Source organism: Aedes aegypti, chromosome 2 (genome assembly GCF_002204515.2).
Source record: "Aedes aegypti strain LVP_AGWG chromosome 2, AaegL5.0 Primary Assembly, whole genome shotgun sequence".
In the NCBI taxonomy this organism is placed as follows: domain Eukaryota; kingdom Metazoa; phylum Arthropoda; class Insecta; order Diptera; family Culicidae; genus Aedes; species Aedes aegypti.
In genome coordinates this window covers 437,151,181-437,174,458 of record NC_035108.1, presented here as the reverse complement: position 1 = coordinate 437,174,458, position 23,278 = coordinate 437,151,181, and the positions used below count along the sequence as shown (strand labels likewise).

The 23,278-nt window shown below is 36.1% G+C and overlaps 1 protein-coding gene across 2 annotated transcripts in view; it reads left to right on the top strand.

Moving 5' to 3' along the window:
• The window catches only part of LOC5566981 (very long-chain-fatty-acid--CoA ligase bubblegum), a 122,832-nt gene that overhangs the window by 62,238 nt on the left and 37,316 nt on the right, over positions 1 to 23,278 (top strand). For both annotated transcript variants that reach the window (XM_021847827.1, XM_021847826.1), the window contains exons 3-4: positions 9,423 to 9,557; positions 9,656 to 9,866. In XM_021847827.1, the coding sequence (XP_021703519.1) occupies positions 9,423 to 9,557; positions 9,656 to 9,866 (346 nt within the window). The remainder of the gene's footprint in view (positions 1 to 9,422; positions 9,558 to 9,655; positions 9,867 to 23,278) is intronic.

Below are 23,278 nucleotides of genomic sequence, written 5' to 3'. Positions count from 1 at the left end.
AAACGCAAAAATTGTGCAAAAATGTGACAAGCAGTGCCGAAGTTGGTCGCGATTTTATTTTTCTCTGACGCGGAACCAGTTTTTTCGCGCGACAGTTTGGCTACTGCATGTGCAAACGAAGCAAATAAAAAAAAATACCATCGACAACAGCTGGTTACGCTATGCAGAGGCCACAGCTGGGTTGGATTTGTTTTGATTGGTTTCAACGCTTACGGTGTGTCGTGTAAAGAATTTTAAAATGCTTCGCATTCGAGCGGCTGTGCTGCGCTGTGTACACTCCTGTGTTTGTTCATACGTCGTTTGCCGGTTCGAGGATTGGATAATGGCGTGATTTATTTTTAGATCTAACGGTCTGTGAACTTATTTAAATATTTCGCGGAGAGTTATGAGCAAATCACAGACAAACAGATATGCATAATTTTTATTGCGTTACTGTTTCAGAATTATTTTAATTTTTATATTGAAATAGTCCTTCGGATGTTCCTATAATATCTTGAGATGTACTAATCCCTTAAAAATTCTATCAAAGTTAAACAAGTATATAACAAATCAAATCCAGTACTATACCATTAAGGTGAAGATGAATCGAAGCCAAAGTTCAAATTTTCAAGCGCACGGATCTGAAGAACCAAAGATCCGTTTGAGTTGAAAATCTAATCGATTGGTCACCACCAAATAGTGACCAATCGATTAAGTTTTTAGCTTAAACGGATGTTTGGTTCTCCAGATCCGTGCTCTTGAAAATTTGAGCTTTGGCTTCGATTTATCTTCACCTTAAACCAAACAAGAATTTGTATCCTTCGACTGATACGCGTATTTTGACCTCAACTGATGTACGTCTTCAGTGTACTGGAGAATTCCCCGAACAGAGATCCTTTGGCTAGTAATTAAACAAATTCCTTTATAGAAGGTTCCATTCCAGAAGCTGGAAAGCTTCCTTTCCAGAAGTTGTAAAGTTTTATTTCCAAAAGTTGGAAAGTTTTCTTTCCAGAGGCTGGAAAGTTTCCTTTCCAGAAGCTGTAAAGCTGCCTTCACAGAAATTGGAAAGGTGCTTTTGCTTAAACTAGAAAGCATCCTTTGCAGAAGCTGGAAAGCTTTTTTTCCAGAAGCTGGAAAGCTTCCTCACTAGAAGCTGGATAGCTTCCTTTCCAGGAGTTGGAAAGTTTTCTTTCCAGAAGTTGGAAAGTTTTCTTTCCAGAAGTTGGAAAGTTTTCTTGCCAGAGGCTGGAAAGTTTTCTTGCCAGAGGCTGGAAAGTTTTCTTTCCAGAAGCTGGAAAGGTGCTTTTCCAGAAACTAGAAATCTTCCTTTCCAGAAGCTGGAGAGCTTCCTTTCCTGAAGCTGGAAAGCTTCTTTCCTGAAGCTAGAAAGCTTCCTTTCCAGAAGCTGGAAAGCTCCTTCTTCGTTTCCAGAAGCTGGAAAGCTTATTTTCCATAAGCTGGAAAGCTTCCTTTGCAGAAGCTGGGAAGCTTTGTTATCAGGAGCTGGAAAGTTTCCTTTCCAGAAGCCTGAAAGCTTCCTTTCCAGAAGCTGGAAAGCTTCCTTTCCAGAAGCTGGAAAGCTTCCTTTCCAGAAGCTAGAAAGCTTTCTGTCCAGAAGCTGTAAAGCTTCCTTTCCAGAAGATGGATAGCTGTCTTTCCAGAAGCTAGAAAACATCCTTTCCAGAAGCTGGAATTCTTATTTCCTTTCCAGAAGCTGGAAAGCTACCTTTTCAGAAGCTAGAAAACTTCCTTTCCAGAAGCAGGAATTCTTATTTCCTTTCCAGAAGCTGTAAAGCTTCCTTTTCAGAAACTGGAAAGCTTCCTTCTCAGAAGCTGGAAAGCTTCCTTTCCAGGAGCTGGAAAGCTTCGTTTCCACAAGCTGGAAAGCTTCCTTTCCAGAAGCTAGAAAACTTCCTTTCCAGAAGCTGGAATTCTTATTTCCTTTCCAAAAGCTGTAAAGCTTCTTTTTCCGAAACTGGAAAGCTTCCTTTCCAGAAGCTGGAAAGCTTCTTTTTCCGAAACTGGAAAGCTTCCTTTCCAGAAGCTGGAAAGCTTCCTTTCCAGAGGCTGGAAAGCTTCCTTTCCAGAAGCTGGAAAGCTTCTTTTCCAGAAGCTGGAAAGCTTTCTTTCCAGAAGCTGGAAAGCTTCCTTTTCAGAAGCTGGAAAGCTTCGTTTCCAGAAGCTGGATAGCTGCTTTTCCAGAAGCTGGAAAGCTTTCTTCCTAGAAGATGGAAAGCTTCCTTTCCTGAAGCTCGAGAACTTCCTTTCCAGAAGCTGGAAAGCTTCCTTTCCAGAGGATGCATAGCTTCCACGAACCTTCCCTTAGACGAATTAATGAAGGAACCCTTGGAAACATATTGAAGTAAACCTTGAAAATGAATTTCAGAGGAAACTCTTGAAGGAATTCCTGGTATAGGAATTCGGGACGGATTCTTGAAGGACCTGAAGGATTGACTGTTCTCTTACAAAGAGAAAGAATAGCTTCGAAATTTTCAGAGAAATCCCCAGTAAAGTCTACAATAACAAGGGAAAAATAACTAAAACAATTCCTAGGGGAAATTCCGGCCAAAATAACGAATTTCCTGACAGATTCCTTGGGGGAATCCATGAGGCATTCTCTAGATGGTTTCCAGATAGAATTCTCAGAGGAATCATTGGAGAAATTTCTACACTAAATGTTGGTGAAGTCCCTGAAAAAAGTTCTGATGGTAACTCTGAAAAAATCCTAGAAGAACCTCTAAATTCTCGGAGAAGTTTGAAAGGATCCCTGGAAGAATCCTTCGAAGAATTCATCGTAAGATTTGTAGAGAATTCCTGTTTTCCAGATATTCGTCTCAGCAGAATTTTTATGGGTTATCTTGGTTATTGCAGGAGTTTCTGGTGGCATTCTTTGAGGAATTCTTTCAGGTCGATTAATTAGATAAATCTTGGACGAAGCTCTTGGAATAATCTAATGGGGAACCTAGAAGGAATCCCAGAAGAAATTCCTAGAAAAGTCTCTCCGGATGAATTTTCAAAGATATTATCGAAGGGTTCTACCTGACCTTTGTAGGAATCTCTGGTAGAATATATAGAAGGAGTGCTGTAGATGTTTTTGGGAAAATCCATGGAAATGCCTGGAAAACCTGGAAGAATCTAAAAGTTATTTTAAACATATTGAAATAGTCTGGAAGATTGCACTAAAAAAACAATCTATATCGCGAAGGGAACCTTTGGTGACAAACTGAAGGAAATCTTGAGGATAACTTCCAGGAAGGTGGTAGGTCATTTGACATAACAGTCATATGACAAAAAATCGTTTGGCATAATGGTTGTTTGGCATAATGAGTCTGAAACCAAGGATTTTTTAAGATGACATACATTTTTACGTTTCTATTGAATCCCTCTGACGATATCAGGCTTATTTTGGAGTCATTTGATACTTAATGATACTTTATTAAACAATCATATACTCTTGAATAAACTAAAATAAGGTACCGTGGGGTAAGTGGATACAGAAAAATCAATAGTCAACTTCATTTTTATGTACAGCTAACGTTAATAATGTAATTCAAACTTTTTTCTGTGGATGACAAATGAGTGACTATTATACTTCAAATCGTCAATTATTTTGATTTTTCTGATTGTTATGTATTGAGCATGAGATACTTGAAAATTTGCGTCAAATGATCAACTTGCTCCACCATGGTGGGGTAAAAGGAAAACAGCATTTGATGACACTAAAGCTTATTCAAATCCGCGTAAGTAGTCTGACAATATTCGATAACAATAGTTGATCCACTTACCCCATCCCGCTAAAAAGTGCGGGTAAGTGTACCATGACCAATATATCTGTATTTATATACAAAAATTACATTTTTTTCATTGTGATTCATACAATTATGTTCATCATGTGTTGAAAAAACTATTAGTTTTCGATTTTAGGCAGAGATACAATGGATTTTTATCGACAGAAAACAACTTCAAATTAATTGATTTTTGCAGTCAGCAAGTTTGCTTGTGTTAGTGCACGTGTAGTATCAGTTTTGCAGTAGTATCAGTGTGTACGTGAGAATATAACCTTAAATTAAGCAAAGGTGTGAAAATATTCGAAATATTAAAGTATTTATTCTTATTACGGACAAATGATCCACTAACCCCACTGCTACACTTCCCCCACGGTACCTTATATAAGGAAAGTTATTGCGAATAGTATTTTATTATTTATCTAGAAATTACCCTCCTTTTAAATATTTTTAGTTTCGCTATTGGAATAAATTTTTGCACTGAAGATTTCGATACATTTAGCACAATTTACCCTTTTTTCAAACATTGGGTGTTCTTTCTAAACATGATGTAACTATAATAATAGATATAAAAACTGTCGATTTAAAATTTAAATCATTTTTACCTTCTTCTATACTGTTCTTTGGAGCTTTATTTTAAAATATATTTTGTTTCCAATTGTTATGAGGGCGGTAATCGATAATATTGATCTGCTGAAATTATCAGCAAAAAGAGAATACGATTACTGTAGTTATACTTCGATGATTCTGAACACAATTTTTGATGTCTTTTCGTTTTAATATGCCTCAATAGTTTTTGGCGTTCAATCTTCTATTATTTTAACCAAAATTTTGCATGTTTTTTGGCTGTTCTTTATATTCATTCTGTTATAAGATAAAATTTAGTAAAGCCTAATGTTAACCATTTTTATATTTTGCTGTTTTTTCAATTCTTGCAAGCCATGCTGTTAGAATGACCATTACTTTAGAACCTGATAATAGTTCTACATTAGACCTGTTCACTTTTTCTAAGGTACCCTTGCCACGTCAAATTCTGAACTAATTTATCAAAACAAGTTATCTGTCCAAAAATGAGCCAATTTGGTAAAGTTGTAGAGGTGTATCAAATCGATTTTGTGGTTTTTTAGACTTCTTCCCCGAAATGCGTTCCTGAAGCCCAGAAATATAATTGAAAATGATTCGAAAATACCACTAGCCTTTTGCCAACGCAATAGTCTATCACTTTGCCGAAGACACTAGGGTGTTTTGACCGCTTCTTCATTATGCTTTTAACGTAATTAGTCAAAAAATCTCGAAAAAAGCAATATATTTTTCCAGTTTCGATTAAAAATTTCGATAAAAAATCTTATTATATTTTGTATCCAATTCAAATATCTCTTTGATCTGAGTGTCACGAACATGTCGTTCATACATCATTTTCGTGCGAGAATTGAATTTCACTTCGAAATAATTGAAAGTGTATCACTCTATACCCTAAAATCTCATAGGGTTGCCAACACAAATACACTCTATGAAAACCACAGTTACCCATGATTTAGACGTCATGGCTTTGAACTTTACTGTCCTTCATCATCGGCTCAAAATATAGTTGATGGTAAGGTTTGGGTCTAAGGATCAGAAGATCCACGGTTCGAGTGCAAGGAATAATATTTTTTTTCCATAATCAACAGTAATCGAAGCTTATCATAACAATCTTCGATTAACAACACACACCCCCCATCGAATAGATTTTTGTATGAATAATCTAGAAGTTTTGTATGAGCCGTAATATCATGAAGTCACCCACGCCCCGTTTTCAGTGTCATGGAATTTGTGAATAAGCCCGTGCAATTCTATCATTGATGCGATGCTTGATGGATTCTAACTAATAGGTTTCTTAAGTTTTCAGTACGATATTTGTTTACTCTTCAAAAACTGGAAGACTCATTAGAGCTCTAGTTCTCAAGGCTGTTGCTACGCTGATTTAACTTGAGTCATCACTTGTAGTTGCCTTTATATATTAAAAGGTAGTTCTTCCTGTAACGTGCTTTTTTAGAATGGTGCTGTATTAAGGAAATTTGAACATGAAAATGTTCCAAATTGGGTCAAATAGTTACAAATCTTAGCTTGATTGGTGTAAAAAATAGAAAAAAAAGATTATCTCTTGTATTTGAACCGTGGATCTTCTGATTCTCAGGCCCAAATCTTACCATCGGCTCTATTTTGAGCTGATGGCGATAGACTGTAGGGTTCAAAGACATGACGTCCAAATCATGAGTAACTATGGTTTTCATAGAGTGTATTTGTGTTGGCAACCCTATGAGATTTTAGGGTATATACTGATACACTTTCAATTATTTCGCAGTGAAAATCAATTCTCACATGGAAATGATGTATGAACGATATGTTTGTAACACTCAGATCAAATAGATAGTTGTATTGGATACAAAATATAATAAGATTTTTTATCGAAATTTGTTTGGCAAATTGGAAAAATATATTGCTTTTTTCGAGATTTTTTGACTAATTAAGTTAAAAGCATGATGAAGAAGCGGTCAAAACACCCTAGTGTCTTTGGCAAAGTGATAGACTATTGCGTTAGCAAAAGGCTAGTGGTATTTTCGAATCATTTTCAATGATATTTCTGGGCTTCAGGAACGCATTTCGGGAAGAAGTCTAAAAAACCACAAAATCGATTTGATACACCTCTAAAACTTTACCAAATTGGCTCATTTTTGGACAGATAACTTGTTTTGATAAATAAGTTCAGAATTTGGTGTGGCACAGAGAGTCGGATAATTTTTTCCAAAAAGTGAACAGGTCTATTCTACATATTATAAAAGCAAACACATGATCTTGATGATTTAGAGATATGTTGGAAAAATATTATTTCAATCACAAATTTTCCCTTCTTTCGATAATAGACGGTTTTTTTGACTTACACTTCCAAAATTCAAATTATTATTGGATCGTTTAAATTTTTTGCCACATTTTTTTTTAAATGAGTTTTTAATTTGAATTATGCTGTGAGAAGATTTTATTTGCGTTTGAGCCTTAAACATTTCAAACGACAAATAATTTTCAGGAAGTGTTACGTCCCAACCGGGACAGAGCTCGGTTCGCTGCGAAACATTCCAGTTGATAATAAAGTGTTCTCTTTATTATTAACTGCGAACTTTCTTTGCCAATTAACTATTTGCAAATATGTATAGGGTAGAAGCGCCGGTTTTGGCCATACTCCAGTTGTGGCCATAGTGGATTATACACTGTTTTACATAGCCAATCAGCATGAAACCTTTTGTGTTCAGTAGATCACATTCATATGATAGAGCTTCATTCATTTACTCTTCAGAAATGCTACAAAAAATAAGAAAACAATTCATTTTCCTTATAATTTTAACTGCCATACACCGAATTTGGCCAGGGTTCTCCTAATTTGATTAATTAATGAGAGTGGTCATAAGAAATCAATGTGATTGGCCAATTTAGGAACCGAAGTTATGTCTCTGGCTGAAACTGGTTCTGGTGGCCTAAATTGACCAACGATATTTTCAAAGCGAAATATTGGTTTTAGCTCAGACTCGATATTTACACACATAATATAGATTGAAAGCATGCATTTTACATATTTGTAGAATAAATAAGGCTTCCCATGCAATGTTTTTTGACATTTGCTCTTAGGCTGGCCAAAACCGATGCTTTTACCCTATATGTATAAAATCTTAGACTCGAAGAACCTATGGTGGTGTACCTGGATAGTTTCCAGAATAAATTTCTAGAAGAATCCTTGAAAACTTTTCTTTTGCAAACCCTTGATGTATTCCTTAACAAACTGCTAAATGAATTCCTGAACGTAAGCGTGGATAAATTCCTGTAGGATCTACTGAAAGAATTTCTGGAAAAATCACTCGACAAATCATTAGAAGAATCCTAAGGAAATTCTTGAAATTCTTCTTCTAAAACAATCATTCCAACCCATAAAAATCCTGCCGGAAATTCTCGAGTATTTTTTTTTTGAATAATTTCAGGACGATTTCCTAATAGAAAAAAAAACTGAGAAATTTCTGGAATAATCTTTGGATGGATTGAAGGAATGGTCTTTCAAAAGTTATTCAAAGGTCATAAGGAATGCCTGGAGGAATCCTAGCGGGAATTCTCAAAATAATTTATGGGAATATCTGGACTTGAGTTGCTCATATTTATTAAGCGCCGAAAACTTTAGTTGAATATCCTAAATTTGTTAATTAAAAGCCTCTATCGTCAAACTTTTAATGCAAATTGAATAGAATTGAATAGAATTGAACAGAATTGAATAGAATTGAATAGAATTGAATAGAATTGAAAAGAATGAATAGAATTGAATAGAATTGAATAGAATTGAATAGAATTGAATAGAATTGAATAGAATGAATAGAATTGAATAGAATTGAATAGAATTGAATAGAATTGAATAGAATTGAAAAGAATTGAATAGAATTGAATAGAATTGAATAGAATTGAAAGAATGAATAGAATTGAATAGAATTGAATAGAATTGAATAGAATTGAATAGAATTGAATAGAATGAATAGAATTGAATAGAATTGAATAGAATTGAATAGAATTGAATAGAATTGAATAGAATTGAATAGAATTGAATAGAATTGAATAGAATGATAGAATTGAATAGAATTGAATAGAATTGAATAGAATTGAATAGAATTGAATAGAATTGAATAGAATTGAATAGAATTGAATAGAATTGAATAGAATTGAATAGAATTGAATAGAATTGAATAGAATTGAATAGAATTGAATAGAATTGAATAGAATTGAATAGAATTGAATAGAATTGAATAGAATTGAATAGAATTGAATAGAATTGAATAGAATTGAATAGAATTGAATAGAATAGAATAGAATAGAATTGAATAGAATTGAATAGAATTGAATAGAATTGAATAGAATTGAATGAATAGAATTGAATAGAATTGAATAGAATTGAATAGAATTGAATAGAATTGAATAGAATTGAATAGAATTGAATAGAATTGAATAGAATTGAATAGAATTGAATAGAATTGAATAGAATTGAATAGAATTGAATAGAATTGAATAGAATTGAATGATGATAGAATTGAATAGAATTGAATAGAATTGAATAGAATTGAATAGAATTGAATAGAATTGAATAGAATTGAATAGAATTGAATAGAATTGAATAGAATTGAATAGAATGAATAGAATTGAATAGAATTGAATAGAATTGAATAGAATTGAATAGAATTGAATAGAATTGAATAGAATTGAATATAATTGAATAGAATTGAATAGAGTTGAATAGAATTGAATAGAATTGAATAGAATTGAATAGAATTGAATAGAATTGAATAGAATTGAATAGAATATAATTTAATAGAATTGAGTAGAATTGAATAGAATTGAAAGAGTGTGAAACAAGTTCACCAATTCATGAAAATTTATGAAAGATACTGTAGAAATCCACAGAAACAAATTCGACTACCATATTGCATATTCGCGCAAAATTTCCAAGAAAATGCAATATGATACATTCTATTTTGCCAAGATTATATGAATTTTATTGGTAATAGAATGATTTCGTTGCCCAATATGATCGGTTTGTTTGATACCCCTTCCATTATTTTCTATACTGATTTATCTCATTACTCTCATTTCCAGGGAATACCGCGATCGGGTTCATAAAATGGCCAAGGTGTTCATCAAACTGGGCCTGGAGCCCCATCACACCGTCAGCGTCCTTGCGTTCAACAGCCCCGAATGGTTCGTCTCCGAGCTGGCAGCCATCCACGCTGGGTAAGTATCGTTCGATAAGATTATACGCATATATTTGCTCTTATTGGAGCTACAAAATTCTAATCAATCTTCACTCCTGCCCCAAAAACCAACAACAGTGGCATCATTACCGGCGTGTATACGACCAATTCGGCCGAGTCGGTTAAGCACGTACTGGAGAGCTCTCGGACCAACATCGTCGTGGTGGACGACGCCAAACAGATGGAGAAGATCTACTCCATCAAGAGCCAGTTGCCACATCTGAAGGCTGTCATCCAGACTACGGCCCCTTACGCTCCATACGTGAAGCGCGAGGATGGCTACTATCGGGTAAGTCGAGAAGCTGGGAGGGGGATAACCGGGAAACGCACTTTATGAGGGAACTTCATAAAGAATGGACATAATTTTGGATCGTCAAATGGCAGCGATTGCCGGTGCCTTTCCCAGGAAATAAAATACATTGTAGTCATCTTATCTTGCACTAGCTATGCTGGGATGGGATCTTGTTGTGTAGTCGAAACTAAAACAACGATGATAGATTGTTTCCATCGGGATGCCTGAAAGAACGCCATCCTGGATGTGCCCGAGCAAACGGAGTTTTATTTTATAATGTAAAATTAAACCGCGAAACAAGTTTCTATCCCAAACGCTAAAACACGGATATTTACTTGATTGAAGTTCGCTGAATGTATCGTCGTTTTTAAAAAAATCAGGTTTTTGAGGTGTCAATCGTTAAAAATGAAAAATTTAACAATTTAAAAAAATATATATATAAAAAAAAATTTTAAAAAAACGAAAAAAATTTTTTTTTTCAATTTCTGGCCATATAAAAGAAACAACGAATTTAAGGCATTTCATAACATCAATATCCAATCGTGCAATTCCAATCAAATTTTGTCTCACACATAAGTTTGAGTCCTAATTTGCATTCTCGGTGACTCTAAAAAAAATAAAAAATAATCGTTTTTCAGAGTATTATTAAACATCAATAAAAGCAGTAATTTATACAATTTTGATGGCCTGTATATTCAGCAACCCTCATTTTTTACGCATAATTTGATAATTCGTGAAAAGATTTTTACTGTATTTTTTATCTTGCCTTCAAGTTCAGTTTCGGGAACACATTTGACACTTTTTGCTTCGGGTCAAGCATCTTGGTTTTCTTCTATTTTCATAGCAAATCAGGCATGAACTGTGGCTGTGGAAATGTTTCGCAATTTGGGCACTGGAGAAAAATGGAACTCCTTACGACACACACTAGTTATGTTGATCGTTCGCTTCGAATGAGGGTGGTTCTTTTTGAAGTGGGTACGTGGTCTTTAGGAAATTGGCGTGGTAACCAAATAGGTTTCATCCCATCTCTGCTGATGTTGAATTGTTCACTTCCCTTGACGAAAAATGACACAATGTTCGCAACACATGTGCGAATGTTAGATTGAAGGAAACGTACAGGTCAAGTAAACCCGGATACGTCGGTTGAATGGTGACAACTGGGAAATTTCCCATGGGAGCATGAGGTTGAACAGTGTTTCGTTTGCCGTTGCTGAGAATGGAAAAATTTACAAATCATATGCAGTCGAATTGCCACTTATTTTCGCTCAACAGTGATATCGTTGGTCAGGATTGGAAATGGACATTGTGGTACTTCATACAACGAAATGATTCTGTGTTTCATCAATGAGGTTCCAGTGAGGGTATTTTACATACATTGCAATCAATAATTGTTGTCAACGATCTATATAATGACAAAGTTAGAAAAGGGATGAAGATTATTATTCTTAAAATGTGGAATAGTACAGAAATTTTATAAAAATACATCAGAAAATAAGAAATATTTCTGAAAAATTTGGTCTAAAAGTTATGTTGTCTTAAGATCATTTATTTTTAACAAATTAATTATAAATACCTACATGAGTCTTCTATGAATTTGTCTAATTAGCTTTGAACATATTTTTTACATTGTTTTGCAAGATATTTTTCAAAGAATTTCAAGTTCCTAAAAGAATATTTACGTTAAAGTCGATATTTTTTTTTAATTTACTAGATTATTCTAAATTCATAATGAAAATTTATAACGCATTCAACAATTAATCTGCGAGTTCATATTTCCATTCATCTATTTTCTGGCACCATAGAGAGCATCTTGAGAATTTTTAGCATTTCGGTCACTTCACTTTCCTTCCGCATGTTACGCGCCAGGGTCAAGTTGAGCAATTTGTGAATCTTTTCGAAAAGCTGCAGACTGTCCAACAAGTTGGTCAATTTAAATCGCTTGCAACGTGGAAACAAATACGAAAGTTTATATTCCATAATTTTTAATTGATTATTAAATGATGATAACTGAGTATACAGTTCGAGCAGTTAACTTCTTCATGAGGAACATTTTGACATTCTCTATTTACTTTTTGGCGCACAATTCGGCGCATGACTTTTTTTTCTCACTGGTAAATTTACAATTGAATTTTTAACAATCTTCAAGATCAATTCTCTTGAGGGCCGCGGAATGTTCGTAGTATCGCAAAGGGGGGCGTAGCTCTGAAAAGTTTGTGAATCGCTGGGTTTAATGCTATAGTTACACAGACAAACATATGTTTTAACCCCTCTACCGGCAGCTTTATTTTATACCGCAAAATGAATGTTCAAACCGTTATAACTTTTTTGTTTTCCAATATTTTTGCACCATTTTTTCACAAGTTCTCAAAAAACTCTTCTAGTTTTAGGATCTGTGTGAATATTGATCATTGGTCATCTGGTTTTGAAGATATTCTAAAATTCCTTGGGGGACCGACGCATAACCAGAACACCCCGTTTATTTCTCAGGCTACAGAATTTTAACCGTATTCGGATATTCACTCTTCAAAACAATACATTAATGAAAGTATGTTGTGAAAAAATGAAGCAATTTGGTGCAGTCGTTTTTAAATAATGAGCAATTAGGTTTCTGGAACCACGCTGACCAAATAAAGATCTTAAAAACTTAAAAAACATTACATCGTAATTTTCAGATATCTCCAAGAATTCTTGATTGATTTGTATGATTTTTTCAGAGTAGCTCCTTATAACTTGGCATTATATAGCCCACATTTTATTTTTTTGAAGAATTGACCAAAAACAAAATGGCCGCCGTAGACATTTCATATGGAAAATGTCGGTCCCCCAAGGAACATTGGAATATCTTCAAAAACAGATCACCAATTATTAATATCGACACGGATCCCTAAACTAGAAGAGTTGTTTGAGAACTTGTGAAAATATGGTGCAAAAATATTGAAAAACAAAAGAGTTATAACGATTTGAATATTTATTTTGCAGTAAAAAATGAAGCTGCCGGTAGAGGGGTTAATATAGCTGCTCAATATTTATTCCTCTTCGCCCCTTCATACAAAATCTAATCTAATCTAATCTAAGCGCTTGCACAGCCAATATTGAAAAGCATCCTGGAAATACCTAAATACATTCAGGTATTATATTGTCAGTATTAATATTTGCACAATATCAGCGATATGATGCAAACATTAAAATGGCCAGGCCCACTGTGCAGACTTTGGGGTAGAAGAAAATTGAAAAAAAATATGACTATTAGGTTATTCACACATGAATAAACTAATGGACATTTTTTTTTTCAATTCAAGGAAGGAAGAAACGGGGACAACAGTACCAACCGTTTCAATTCAGGGTAATAGATAAAATCGTTGGGAGTGGCGTTGCTAGAAAAGTTAATGCACACTCCATTGCTGTTCTCCTGGGATGGGACATAGGCATTCCTTCTTCATGTCCTGGCTCTAGAGCCTAGATTTAAGCGCCTTTGCTCGCTCTCTTCGCCCCTTCATACACAAACCCTAAAATTGTATTAAGGTGTGGCCCATTTCGAATTGGAACATACACAATTTGGCATAAATCGAATATAATTCAACAAAATTGAGCTCTGTTTAAACTCAAATGTTACATAACATATATACTTTAAAGGAAAAACATTTGAAGAAAGGGTTTCGAATATTTTTTTTGGACTTTTTACGGTCATTCTCAGCGCACAGCATTCTCATCCATTGTTTTGGTAGGGTGGCTGATCCAGTAGTAGTGTGTGTCCCAATAATAGTGGTCAGAGGCGCGTCCACGTTCGGAATCATGGGTGGGACAAACGTTGGCAAATATTCTGTCTCTTTTTTTTTAATTTATGGAGGGATTATTAGAGTATGTTTAAGAAAAAAAAAACCCTAATTGGACTTTAACACTTCACTTCACTTTTGCAAAAGAAAAAATAAAATATTAAAAATCACTTGACATTGTCAAGATAAGCAACACATTAGAAATCAAAGGTATTAGCTTGCCTTACTAGCGATTTTTAATATTTATTTATTTTTTTTAGAAGTCAAATGAAGTGTTAAAGTTCAGTTTGTGTTTTATTTTCTTAAATATTTTGTGCACAGTGAAGCTGAGAAAACTTTTAACCCCCTCATTTTTATGACATTACTTCAGGTATTACTTCGGAAATTTCTGAAGGAGTTCAGAAGATTTCCTGCTTAGTTTGTTAAGATAATCGAAAAAATCATTCAAATCTCGAGATGGTCTAAAGAAAATTCTTGAAAAAACATTAGACACAACCTCTATAGAAATTTGTGTAGAATAATAGGAACAATTGCAGTAGTAAGTATAAGCTGATGTGCAACTTCAATAAACTTTTGAAGATTGCATGAACATTTGTTGACAAACTTTTTAAGTAACGGTTGGTAAAACTGCAGGAGTAATACTGAAGAATTCCCAGAAAAACAAAATAGATTTGTTCGGAGATCGCCTCAAAGAATTTTGGCTTTTTGGGAGAAACGTGGATGAATTCTTAAAGAAAAGACAATACACAGCGTCTTCAGCCATAGGCTGCACATACTGAACATAACTAAGACTAGACAACGGACACACGGAACGACCAGTAGACGAGTGAAGAATTTTTCCTTTGACGAAAAAATTTCTCCGACTGGGGCGGGAATCGCACCCACACTCCGTAGCACAAAACGTCTAAACGACTGACGCCGCTAACCACACGACTACTGAGCCCACAAGAAACTCACATGAACAAGCGGAGGAATTCTTGGAAGGGTTGCTTGAAAAAAACCCCTTGAGCTATTTTTTCAAACACTCTGGAATAAACCTTTTGTGTATTTCATCGGAAGAAATTCTCGGAAGGAAATCTTTGGAAGATCACACAGAGTAACAACTGGAGAATTCGATTGAAGGATTGGTAAAACAAATATCTGTAGTAAATTCTAGGATAGTTTTGTAGAAAAGACAAAGACATACTATTTGAGAAAATTGCTGCTAGTAGCTATAGAGTTTTCAAGGATTTCAAATCCTGGAGAAATTTTTCTAAGCATCTTATGAAAAATCACAAGAAGAATTTCTGGAAAAAATTATAGAGAAATCTTTAGAAACATTTCTGGAGGGATTCCTGTAGGAGACCTTGAAAGTATCCTAAATAAAATCAGGTTTTCATCGGGGAATCACATATTTCGCAGAAATTTCTTCAACAATTCATAAAAAAAATATTTAGAAAAATCGTCATAATTTGCTCTATATATTGTAATGTATTATGCGAGTATAAATTTGGTCAAATCATTTTTCAGGAATTAACTAAAAACTACTTCCATGCATTTCTACGGCAACTCTGAATCAGCCAAGAACTTCTAGAGAGTTTGTTGTGAGAATTCTAAAGGAATTGCTGTGAAAAACGTCAAGAGATTCAGCAATGCTTTGATAATAGTGATCGCAAGTATTAAATTATTCAATCACTTTCTTCAATAATCTTCTTATAATTCTTGTTCCAGAAACTTCTAAAGAATTACTTCCAGGAATACTCACAGCAAGTTGTCCCAGAACATATACAGGGTTGGCCGTACATATTTTGAGAGACATTAATTGATTCATTCTGAAATGCAATTTTCACTGTAGATATTCTCAATCATTCTTCTGAGGGCTATGCCCAACCCATGTCACGCTTAACTAGGCATGAGAATACCATGAAAGACCTTCCATCCTCCATAAGAATAAGTACAACGTTGATCGAGTTTATTGAACAGATGATAATTAGTTTAATTAGTGGGGCGTTTCCATAATAGTGAGTCGCAATGGGGAATCCTGAAAATTTACATTTTTCACTAAGGAAAATATTAACTCCATGTCTCATTTAGTAAAAAAAACTTTTTCAAGAAGCTCACGAGGATTGTCACTTTGTAATTATTCTACGAACTTTTCAGGTATCGGAGATTTCTTCATAAATTATTACTGTACTTTTCCAATGCAGTCTCCAAGAACTCCTTGACTGGTTTTCACTAAGTTCCTCCTGGGATTTTCCCGGAAAATCATTTTCGGGATTAATAGATTTAGTTTTTTTTTCTGATGTTTCTTTAGGCTTTCTGATCTTACCACAAAATTTATTGAAGAATCTGTAACAAATTGCTTAAATATTTCTTGAAGAATTCCGCCGGGGAATTCATTCGAAATCATTTTTAACATTTCTCTATGAAGGTCTTCCACTTACTTATTATACATACATTCCATTTGTAAGTTTAAAATATTGAGTTGTTCACTAACAATTTGTTCAAGATTTCTCCAAGATATAGTACAAGAAATTCTCGGAGTCTCATCATAATTGCCCTCAAGATCATCAAGCGTGGCATTTTTCACAAATTCTCCAGAAAGTGCACCAACCCTTTTTCCAACTTTAATTTGGAGAATTTTCCAGAAGTTTTTCTACAGATATCATTAACAATTTTTTTCAGAAATCTCTCGGAAATTCTCAAGGGTTGCTTGAAAAATAGGACTTTCTGCAAAAAATATTAAATGATACTTCCAGGTTACTTCAAGGATTCTTCTGAATAATCAAAAACATTCTCATAAAGTTTCTAACGGAATACGTTTAATTGTACATTTATGAACCCTTCAACAAAAATACTCAAAAATGTCCTGAGCAATTTGTTCAGAGATCTCTTTGAAAAATGGGATTTCGTAGTAGGATTCTTCCGAAAAATTCACCAGAGATCCATCCAAGTATTTTCCAGAGATTTTCACTTTAAACAGCATTAGCGATTCTTCTTGGAATGTCTAAAAGAGATTTTTCAACATATTAACTAAAGGATTTTGCAATAGGGTAACGACTGTTTATTTCGTTCTTGAACGCTAACAGTTGGCGCCAGCGGCAAAAAGTTCAGACAACAACCTTTCGAACATTCAGTTTGTCTCACCGGCCGCCGAGCGGCGACACTGATGTTTGTATTCCACTCACTAATCGCGCTACGCTGGATTCTCAAATTTCTCAAACTTCCAACACAAGCGCATGGAAGAATGGTAGTCGAGAACTCTTTAATGAATGTTCGAATCCTCTGAGCAGAATCTCAAATAGAGAAACTTTAAAGTAGATGGAGTACCGTGTACCTTTTAATTCCGCTCCTAAATGCTTATCTTTGACAGATACGCGTATTTCGACTACCACTTGCAGTCTTCTTCAGTGTCAGTTACTCGTATCCACAGTGGATACGAGTAACTGACACTGAAGAAGACTGCAAGTGGTAGTCGAAATACGCGTATCTGTCAAAGATAAGCATTTAGGAGCGGAATTAAAAGGTACACGGTACTCCATCTACTTTAAAGTTTCTCTAGTCGAGAACTGTCAAAACGTATGGAAAATAATGAAAAACGTGAACTACAAGCAATTAGGAAACTGGATCGAAAAAGTAGTGATTAGAAATCAAGCGTAATGTGAATAGATAACTTTTTGTGTTTAGTTCATCTGCCATGGTGCTTCCTTTGCTTCAGGATTTCGATTTTACTACCACTGAAAAAGAGCCATCTGTTGCCCTTTCAGTTTTGAATATCGCCCTATTGAATTTTTCCAAAATTTTGCCATTCAACAGCACTGGTTGTGAGCTACCGCGCGGTGTGCTGGAACACACATATTATTGAACTTGCATGAACCTCCGACCTTTTTTCACTAAAAGTTAGCCTTGGTAGTCAAAATAAACTTACGGCATATTAAAAAATCTTTCATCGACAAAAATTTAAAAAAAGTCGATTTTGTATTTTTGTTCTTTCCCCATATATGGGTTCATAGAAGCATATTAGAGTTACACTCATTTTGATGAATTTCAACAGCTTAAAGATCAGTTTGACATATCTAGAACAAGATTGAATATCAGACGTTTCCAATTGTGCATAATTTCTACGTTTACTCACACAATATAATGTGTGAGTGTACGTAGAAAATGTCGCTAAACTTGAAATGCTGATAATAAAAGGGCAAAACTACAAAAATCAACTTTTTTCAAATTTTTGTCGATGAAAGATTTTTTAATATTCCGTAAGCATATTTTGCCTTCCAAGGGTAACTTTTCGTAAAAAAAGATCGGAGGTTCATGCAAGTTCGATAATATGTGTGTTCCAGCACACCGTGTACCGGACGGAAAACGATAAACGTTGATGAGTTCCGAACAGTTCGGAGCAGTTTTCACGATTTTAAAGTCTTTGTCGCGAGGTGTCTTGTATTTGTTATATCCCAATCTGAATACTAACTCTCTGTGTTGTCAAAATAGCAATTAAACTTTTCAATGCAGCATGTGTTATGAATGTTATGAAGTAAACTGGCTGAAAATTGTGTGTAGTGACTGAAGAATGTGTTTGTGAAATGTTGTGAGAGAGTGTTTGTTTGAGAAAATGAAGAAAAGGAGCGCAATGCGGAAAAATTTACAAAAATGGTTGAATTCCATCACGTTAATGTATTGTAATTTTCTTTATTAATTTTACTATATAAGACCGAAAACGTGGTAGCGAAGGTTTTGGTGCCTAAAGGGCGGCCGCTATCGTCGTTTTCTTTCATATCGTTTAAGGTAGGTGTCAGTAACGATTTAAAATCAAGAGCATTGGATCCCTCTAACTGGCCCCGTGAAATTCAATTCCGAGAGTTCGTCGAAACCAGTTCTAGCGTTCGACATTTTTGGAAACCAGGACAGGCTACGGATCCTGGGGTTTCGAACAACCCAGAATTGCGTCCTGCTCCAGCGTCAACCTCGTATCAGCCTCATCAACAGCTCCCCGAATAGACAGTTCCGACAATCCTCTTATGTCATCCACACCGTACCTAATTCCGCATAATACGTCTCCGACTTGTTCTACGTCCGGTAGTCAAAGCTTCCCTACCTCACTGACAGTTTACTATCAGAACGTCCGTGGGTTGAGAACAAAAACAAACAACTTGCTTCTCTCTCTGCTTACTTGCGACTTCGACATAGTGGTGTTAACTGAAACCTGGCTCCACTCCGAAATTGCATCCAGTGAACTAACTTGCAACTACGTAATCTATAGATGTGATCGTAAATCTTCCACCAGCAATCTTCGAAGAGGTGCCGGAGTTCTAATTGCAGTGAAATCTGAGCTGAATTGCAAAGCCGCTAATCTGACATCTCCTGTCGATTTGGAACAAACTATCGTGCAGATTGTTTTGCCACATCTTTCCGTGTATATTTGTTGCGTTTATATTCGACCGAACAGCCATCCTGATATTTACACGAAACACGTCGAATCTGTTGATCGAATACTGAAGGAAGTCAACGCCCACGATATTGTTTTATGCCTTGGTGATTACAATCTACCTAATTTGACCTGGCGTTTTGATGAGGATCTTCCAGGGTTTTTACCAACCAACGTATCAACCGAACAGGAGATTGCCTTAGTTGAACCTATGTTGTCGACTGGTTTGTTTCAAATCAATGACGTTCTGAACGTGAACGATAGGTTACTTGACTTGGTTTTCGTAAGTGATCCATGCATAATAGATCTCTTCGAGTCACCATCATCGCTTCTTAAAATTGACGCTCACCATAAGCCAATCATTTTATCGTTGGACACCCGTTCTCGTCACGCAAGACTGCAATCATCTCCTGAGCTTAGTGCTGACTATGACTTCTCCCGTTGTGACTACCATGCTATTAACAACTTGATAGCTTCTCAGGATTGGAATCAGCTTCTTGACCAAGACTCTGTTGATAACTCAGTGGCTACTTTCTACCACGTTATTAACCGAATCATCAGCGAAACTGTTCCCGTCAAAGCTAAGTGGTCTACGAAATCGTTCAGGCAACCTTGGTGGACACCGCAGCTTCGTAACCTCCGCAACCGTTTACGAGAAGCCAGAAAAAGATTCTATCGTAACAGAAATCCCACAACGATCAGTAATCTTAAGACAGCGGAGGATGATCATTTGCGCCTACAACATAATCGTTTCCGGGAATATGTCAACAGCCTCCAATCGAATTTTAAGCAAGATCCATCATCCTTTTGGACGTACATAAATAAGCGAAAAAGTTCAGCCATAATCCCTGCCGACGTTTCTTATCGCACGCGTAGTGCCGGCTCACCCGAAGAAAACGCAAATCTCTTTGCAGAGTTCTTTCGTTCAGTATATGTTGAAAATCCACCTCCAATATCTCAGGACTACGTAAACAGCCTTCCATCGTACAACATACAGCTCCATCGAGTCTCGTTTGACGGCGATAGTATTCGTGCAGCACTCAGCAAAGTAGATGCTTCAAAAGGTCCCGGACCCGACCTTATTCCGCCAAGCTTCATCGAACAATGCGCTCAATCGCTTGCGGCGCCGATTGCATCGATTTTCAACCGTTCGTTGATCGAGGGAGTCTTTCCCGAAGCGTGGAAGCTCGCGTCTATCACTCATATACATAAATCGGGGAGTGTACATGACGTGGAAAACTACCGACCAATATCTATTCTCTGCTGTTTGGCGAAGGTCTTCGAAACTTTGCTACACGATGCTTTGTATCCAGTTGTGCAGCCCGCTATATCTGAGTCTCAGCACGGTTTCGTCAAAAAGCGATCAACAACGTCGAATCTGATGACGTTTACTCATGCTGTGTTCGACAAACTCGAGAAACGTAGCCAAGTTGATGCCATATATGTGGACTTCTCAAAAGCTTTCGACAAGGTACCTCACAATTTAGCCATCGCAAAACTGAACCGCCTTGGACTGCCTTGTTGGACCATCCAGTGGCTGAAATATTATTTATCCTCCCGTAAAGCTGTTGTGAAAGTACAAGGCGCGAGATCTGATATATTTGGTATATCCTCCGGAGTTCCACAAGGAAGTCACCTAGGTCCACTTATTTTCGTGCTCTTCATAAACGATTTGTGTGATCAGCTGGACTGTGGCAAATTACTGTTTGCAGATGATTTGAAGCTATTTAGTACGATCAAAACATTGCTGGACTGTTGCGCGCTACAAGCTGATGTCGATAGAGTTTCCAATTGGTGTGATCTTAACGGTATGCAGATGAATGCTAACAAATGCAAAGTCATATCATTCAGCCGTCGTCAGTCCACCACAGTTTTTGACTATTCTTTGAATAGCTCATCGCTGGAGAGAGTATCGTCCATCAAGGACCTTGGAGTGATCCTTGATTCCAAACTCCGATTCCATGAACATATCGCCACGATGACAGCCAAAGCCAATGCAATGCTTGGTTTTCTTCGCCGCAATACACAGCTTTTCGACGATGCTTATGCACTTAAGTCACTTTATTGCGCCTTAGTTCGCAGTGTGCTTGAATACGGAGTGCAGATTTGGGCTCCGTATCATGCTGTTCATGTCGAATGTATCGAAAGAGTCCAAAAGCGTTTCATAAGGTACGCTCTTCGAGGTCTGCCATGGAATGATCCTGCTCACCTGCCTCCATATGAGCTTCGCTGCGCGCTGATAGGTGTGCAGTCTTTGGCTAACCGTCGAACTCTGCTGCAGAGATTATTTGTCTTCGACGTTATCACCGGCAACATTGATTGCAGTAGTCTGCTGGCAAATGTGCAGTTTCACGCACCAGCTCGTCAGCTCCGGAATCGACAATTACTCTGGATACCTTCCCATCGCTCGCTCTATGGGTATAATAATCCGCTCGATTCATGTTGTAGATTGTTTAATGATGTTTGTGATGTTTTTGATTTTAATATTAGTAAACTTGTGTTTAAGAATAGAATTAAGTAAACCTAAGTTCAGTCTGTGCGGCATAATGTCGAAGATGTTGTTGTAAAATAAAAATAAAATAAACATACTTGAATTCTTCAACTTGATTGTTTAATTTCAAAAAATATCCTGTAAAACTAACTTCAAATTGGCAAATGTTGCTAATTCTACACACTTAAATGGGTTTTAACAATATTTTACAAAAATTCAATGTTTTGAAGTGTTCAACAACCCCCATTGCTAAAAATTGGCCAAAAATTATTGAATTTCATTAAATCAATGCTGATAATCAGCAGCATTTTGCCGAACAATTCAGCATTTTTTCTGAATACAGCGAAAATAATTTGGTGTGAACTGATGAGACTGCTACTGTCTCAATTTACTCTACATATTTTATATTTTCCTTCAAAAGATAATAAGGTATAGTGATCATTGACGCCCTCGATTTCTTAAAATGAACTCTTCTGGTTATATTTTGGATACGGATACTTTTAGTATAGAAAACTTCATGATTTTCAATATTTCATGTCATTTTTTTTCTACACAAACAACGAGTTTGGCTGATACTCCGATGATTTATTTGCATCTATTATTTGTGATATATTGAGGCGTGTCCTGAATTATGTGACGAACGCGCTTCTGTGCTTCCTCGAATTGCTCTTGGACCGTTCCCAATCACTGCTGTATGCGCCAAGTGCGGCAGCACTAGCAGTGGGCGATTTTGATTCTAAATCCAAAAGCACCCTGAACGATTTTCTGTGATTCGATGTGACTTTTAATGCAGTCACTAATTATGTATTACAACTACGTGTGTTTTAACTATCTCTTGACATTTTCGTCATTGTAGATTAATGATTCGGTTCGAATTGATTAAATCGCTCGTAATACATTACATAGATTCTGGTTCTGGGAAGTTTATAACTGAGGAACTCCTCAGATCACCAAGCAATGGATCTACCTGTTTTTGAAAGTTGACCTCTGCAAATGATATTGATTTTATGTTCTTCATTTTTAATGTTTTGATCTAACTAAATGAAAAGTTCAAACCGAAAAAGTACATGGACCGAAGAAAAACATTGATTCCAAATCGCCCAACTTCAGATGACACACCACCGGAAGATTCCATTCACAAGAAGTTTGGGAAGCATAATAAAGTGGGGTTCCACCGGGTGGGTGATCTCTGCACTACGTCAAGAACGATGTGTTCCGACCAGTAGTAGGACAAAGTGGTGCAAAACGCTACTTTAGGGATTTGTGTCATTTTATGATCTACATTTTAAGGAAATTCAAAGTGCTAACAGTTAATTACTACACAGAATTTACTAAATCGGTGGGGTGGAACCAGGTCCGTCTCACTCGGGTTCAGATTGCGTACTACTTCTAGTACACGGTGGACAAAATTAAGAAGGTGATATATTCCGAAAACTGACAGCTACTTAACGACGTCATTCCTATCCACCTCGAACAAATTTGCGAAAAAAATGATCTAGTGGTCCGGAAAATATATGGTACGATAGGAGTGACGTCACATGTTTACAATCAAACTTAATATTTACATCAGTAAAGAGCCTGCCTTGTTAATTTTTATGCTGTGTTCTAGTTCTGCATTTAATCCCTTGGTGCTGCAAAACGTACCCAAGTTTGACAGATCACAGTACACTTTTCACGGCATTCTAGATTTTGCTCTATTACCTTATGTGCCATAAAATTTTGGGAAATTGCAAGAACATGG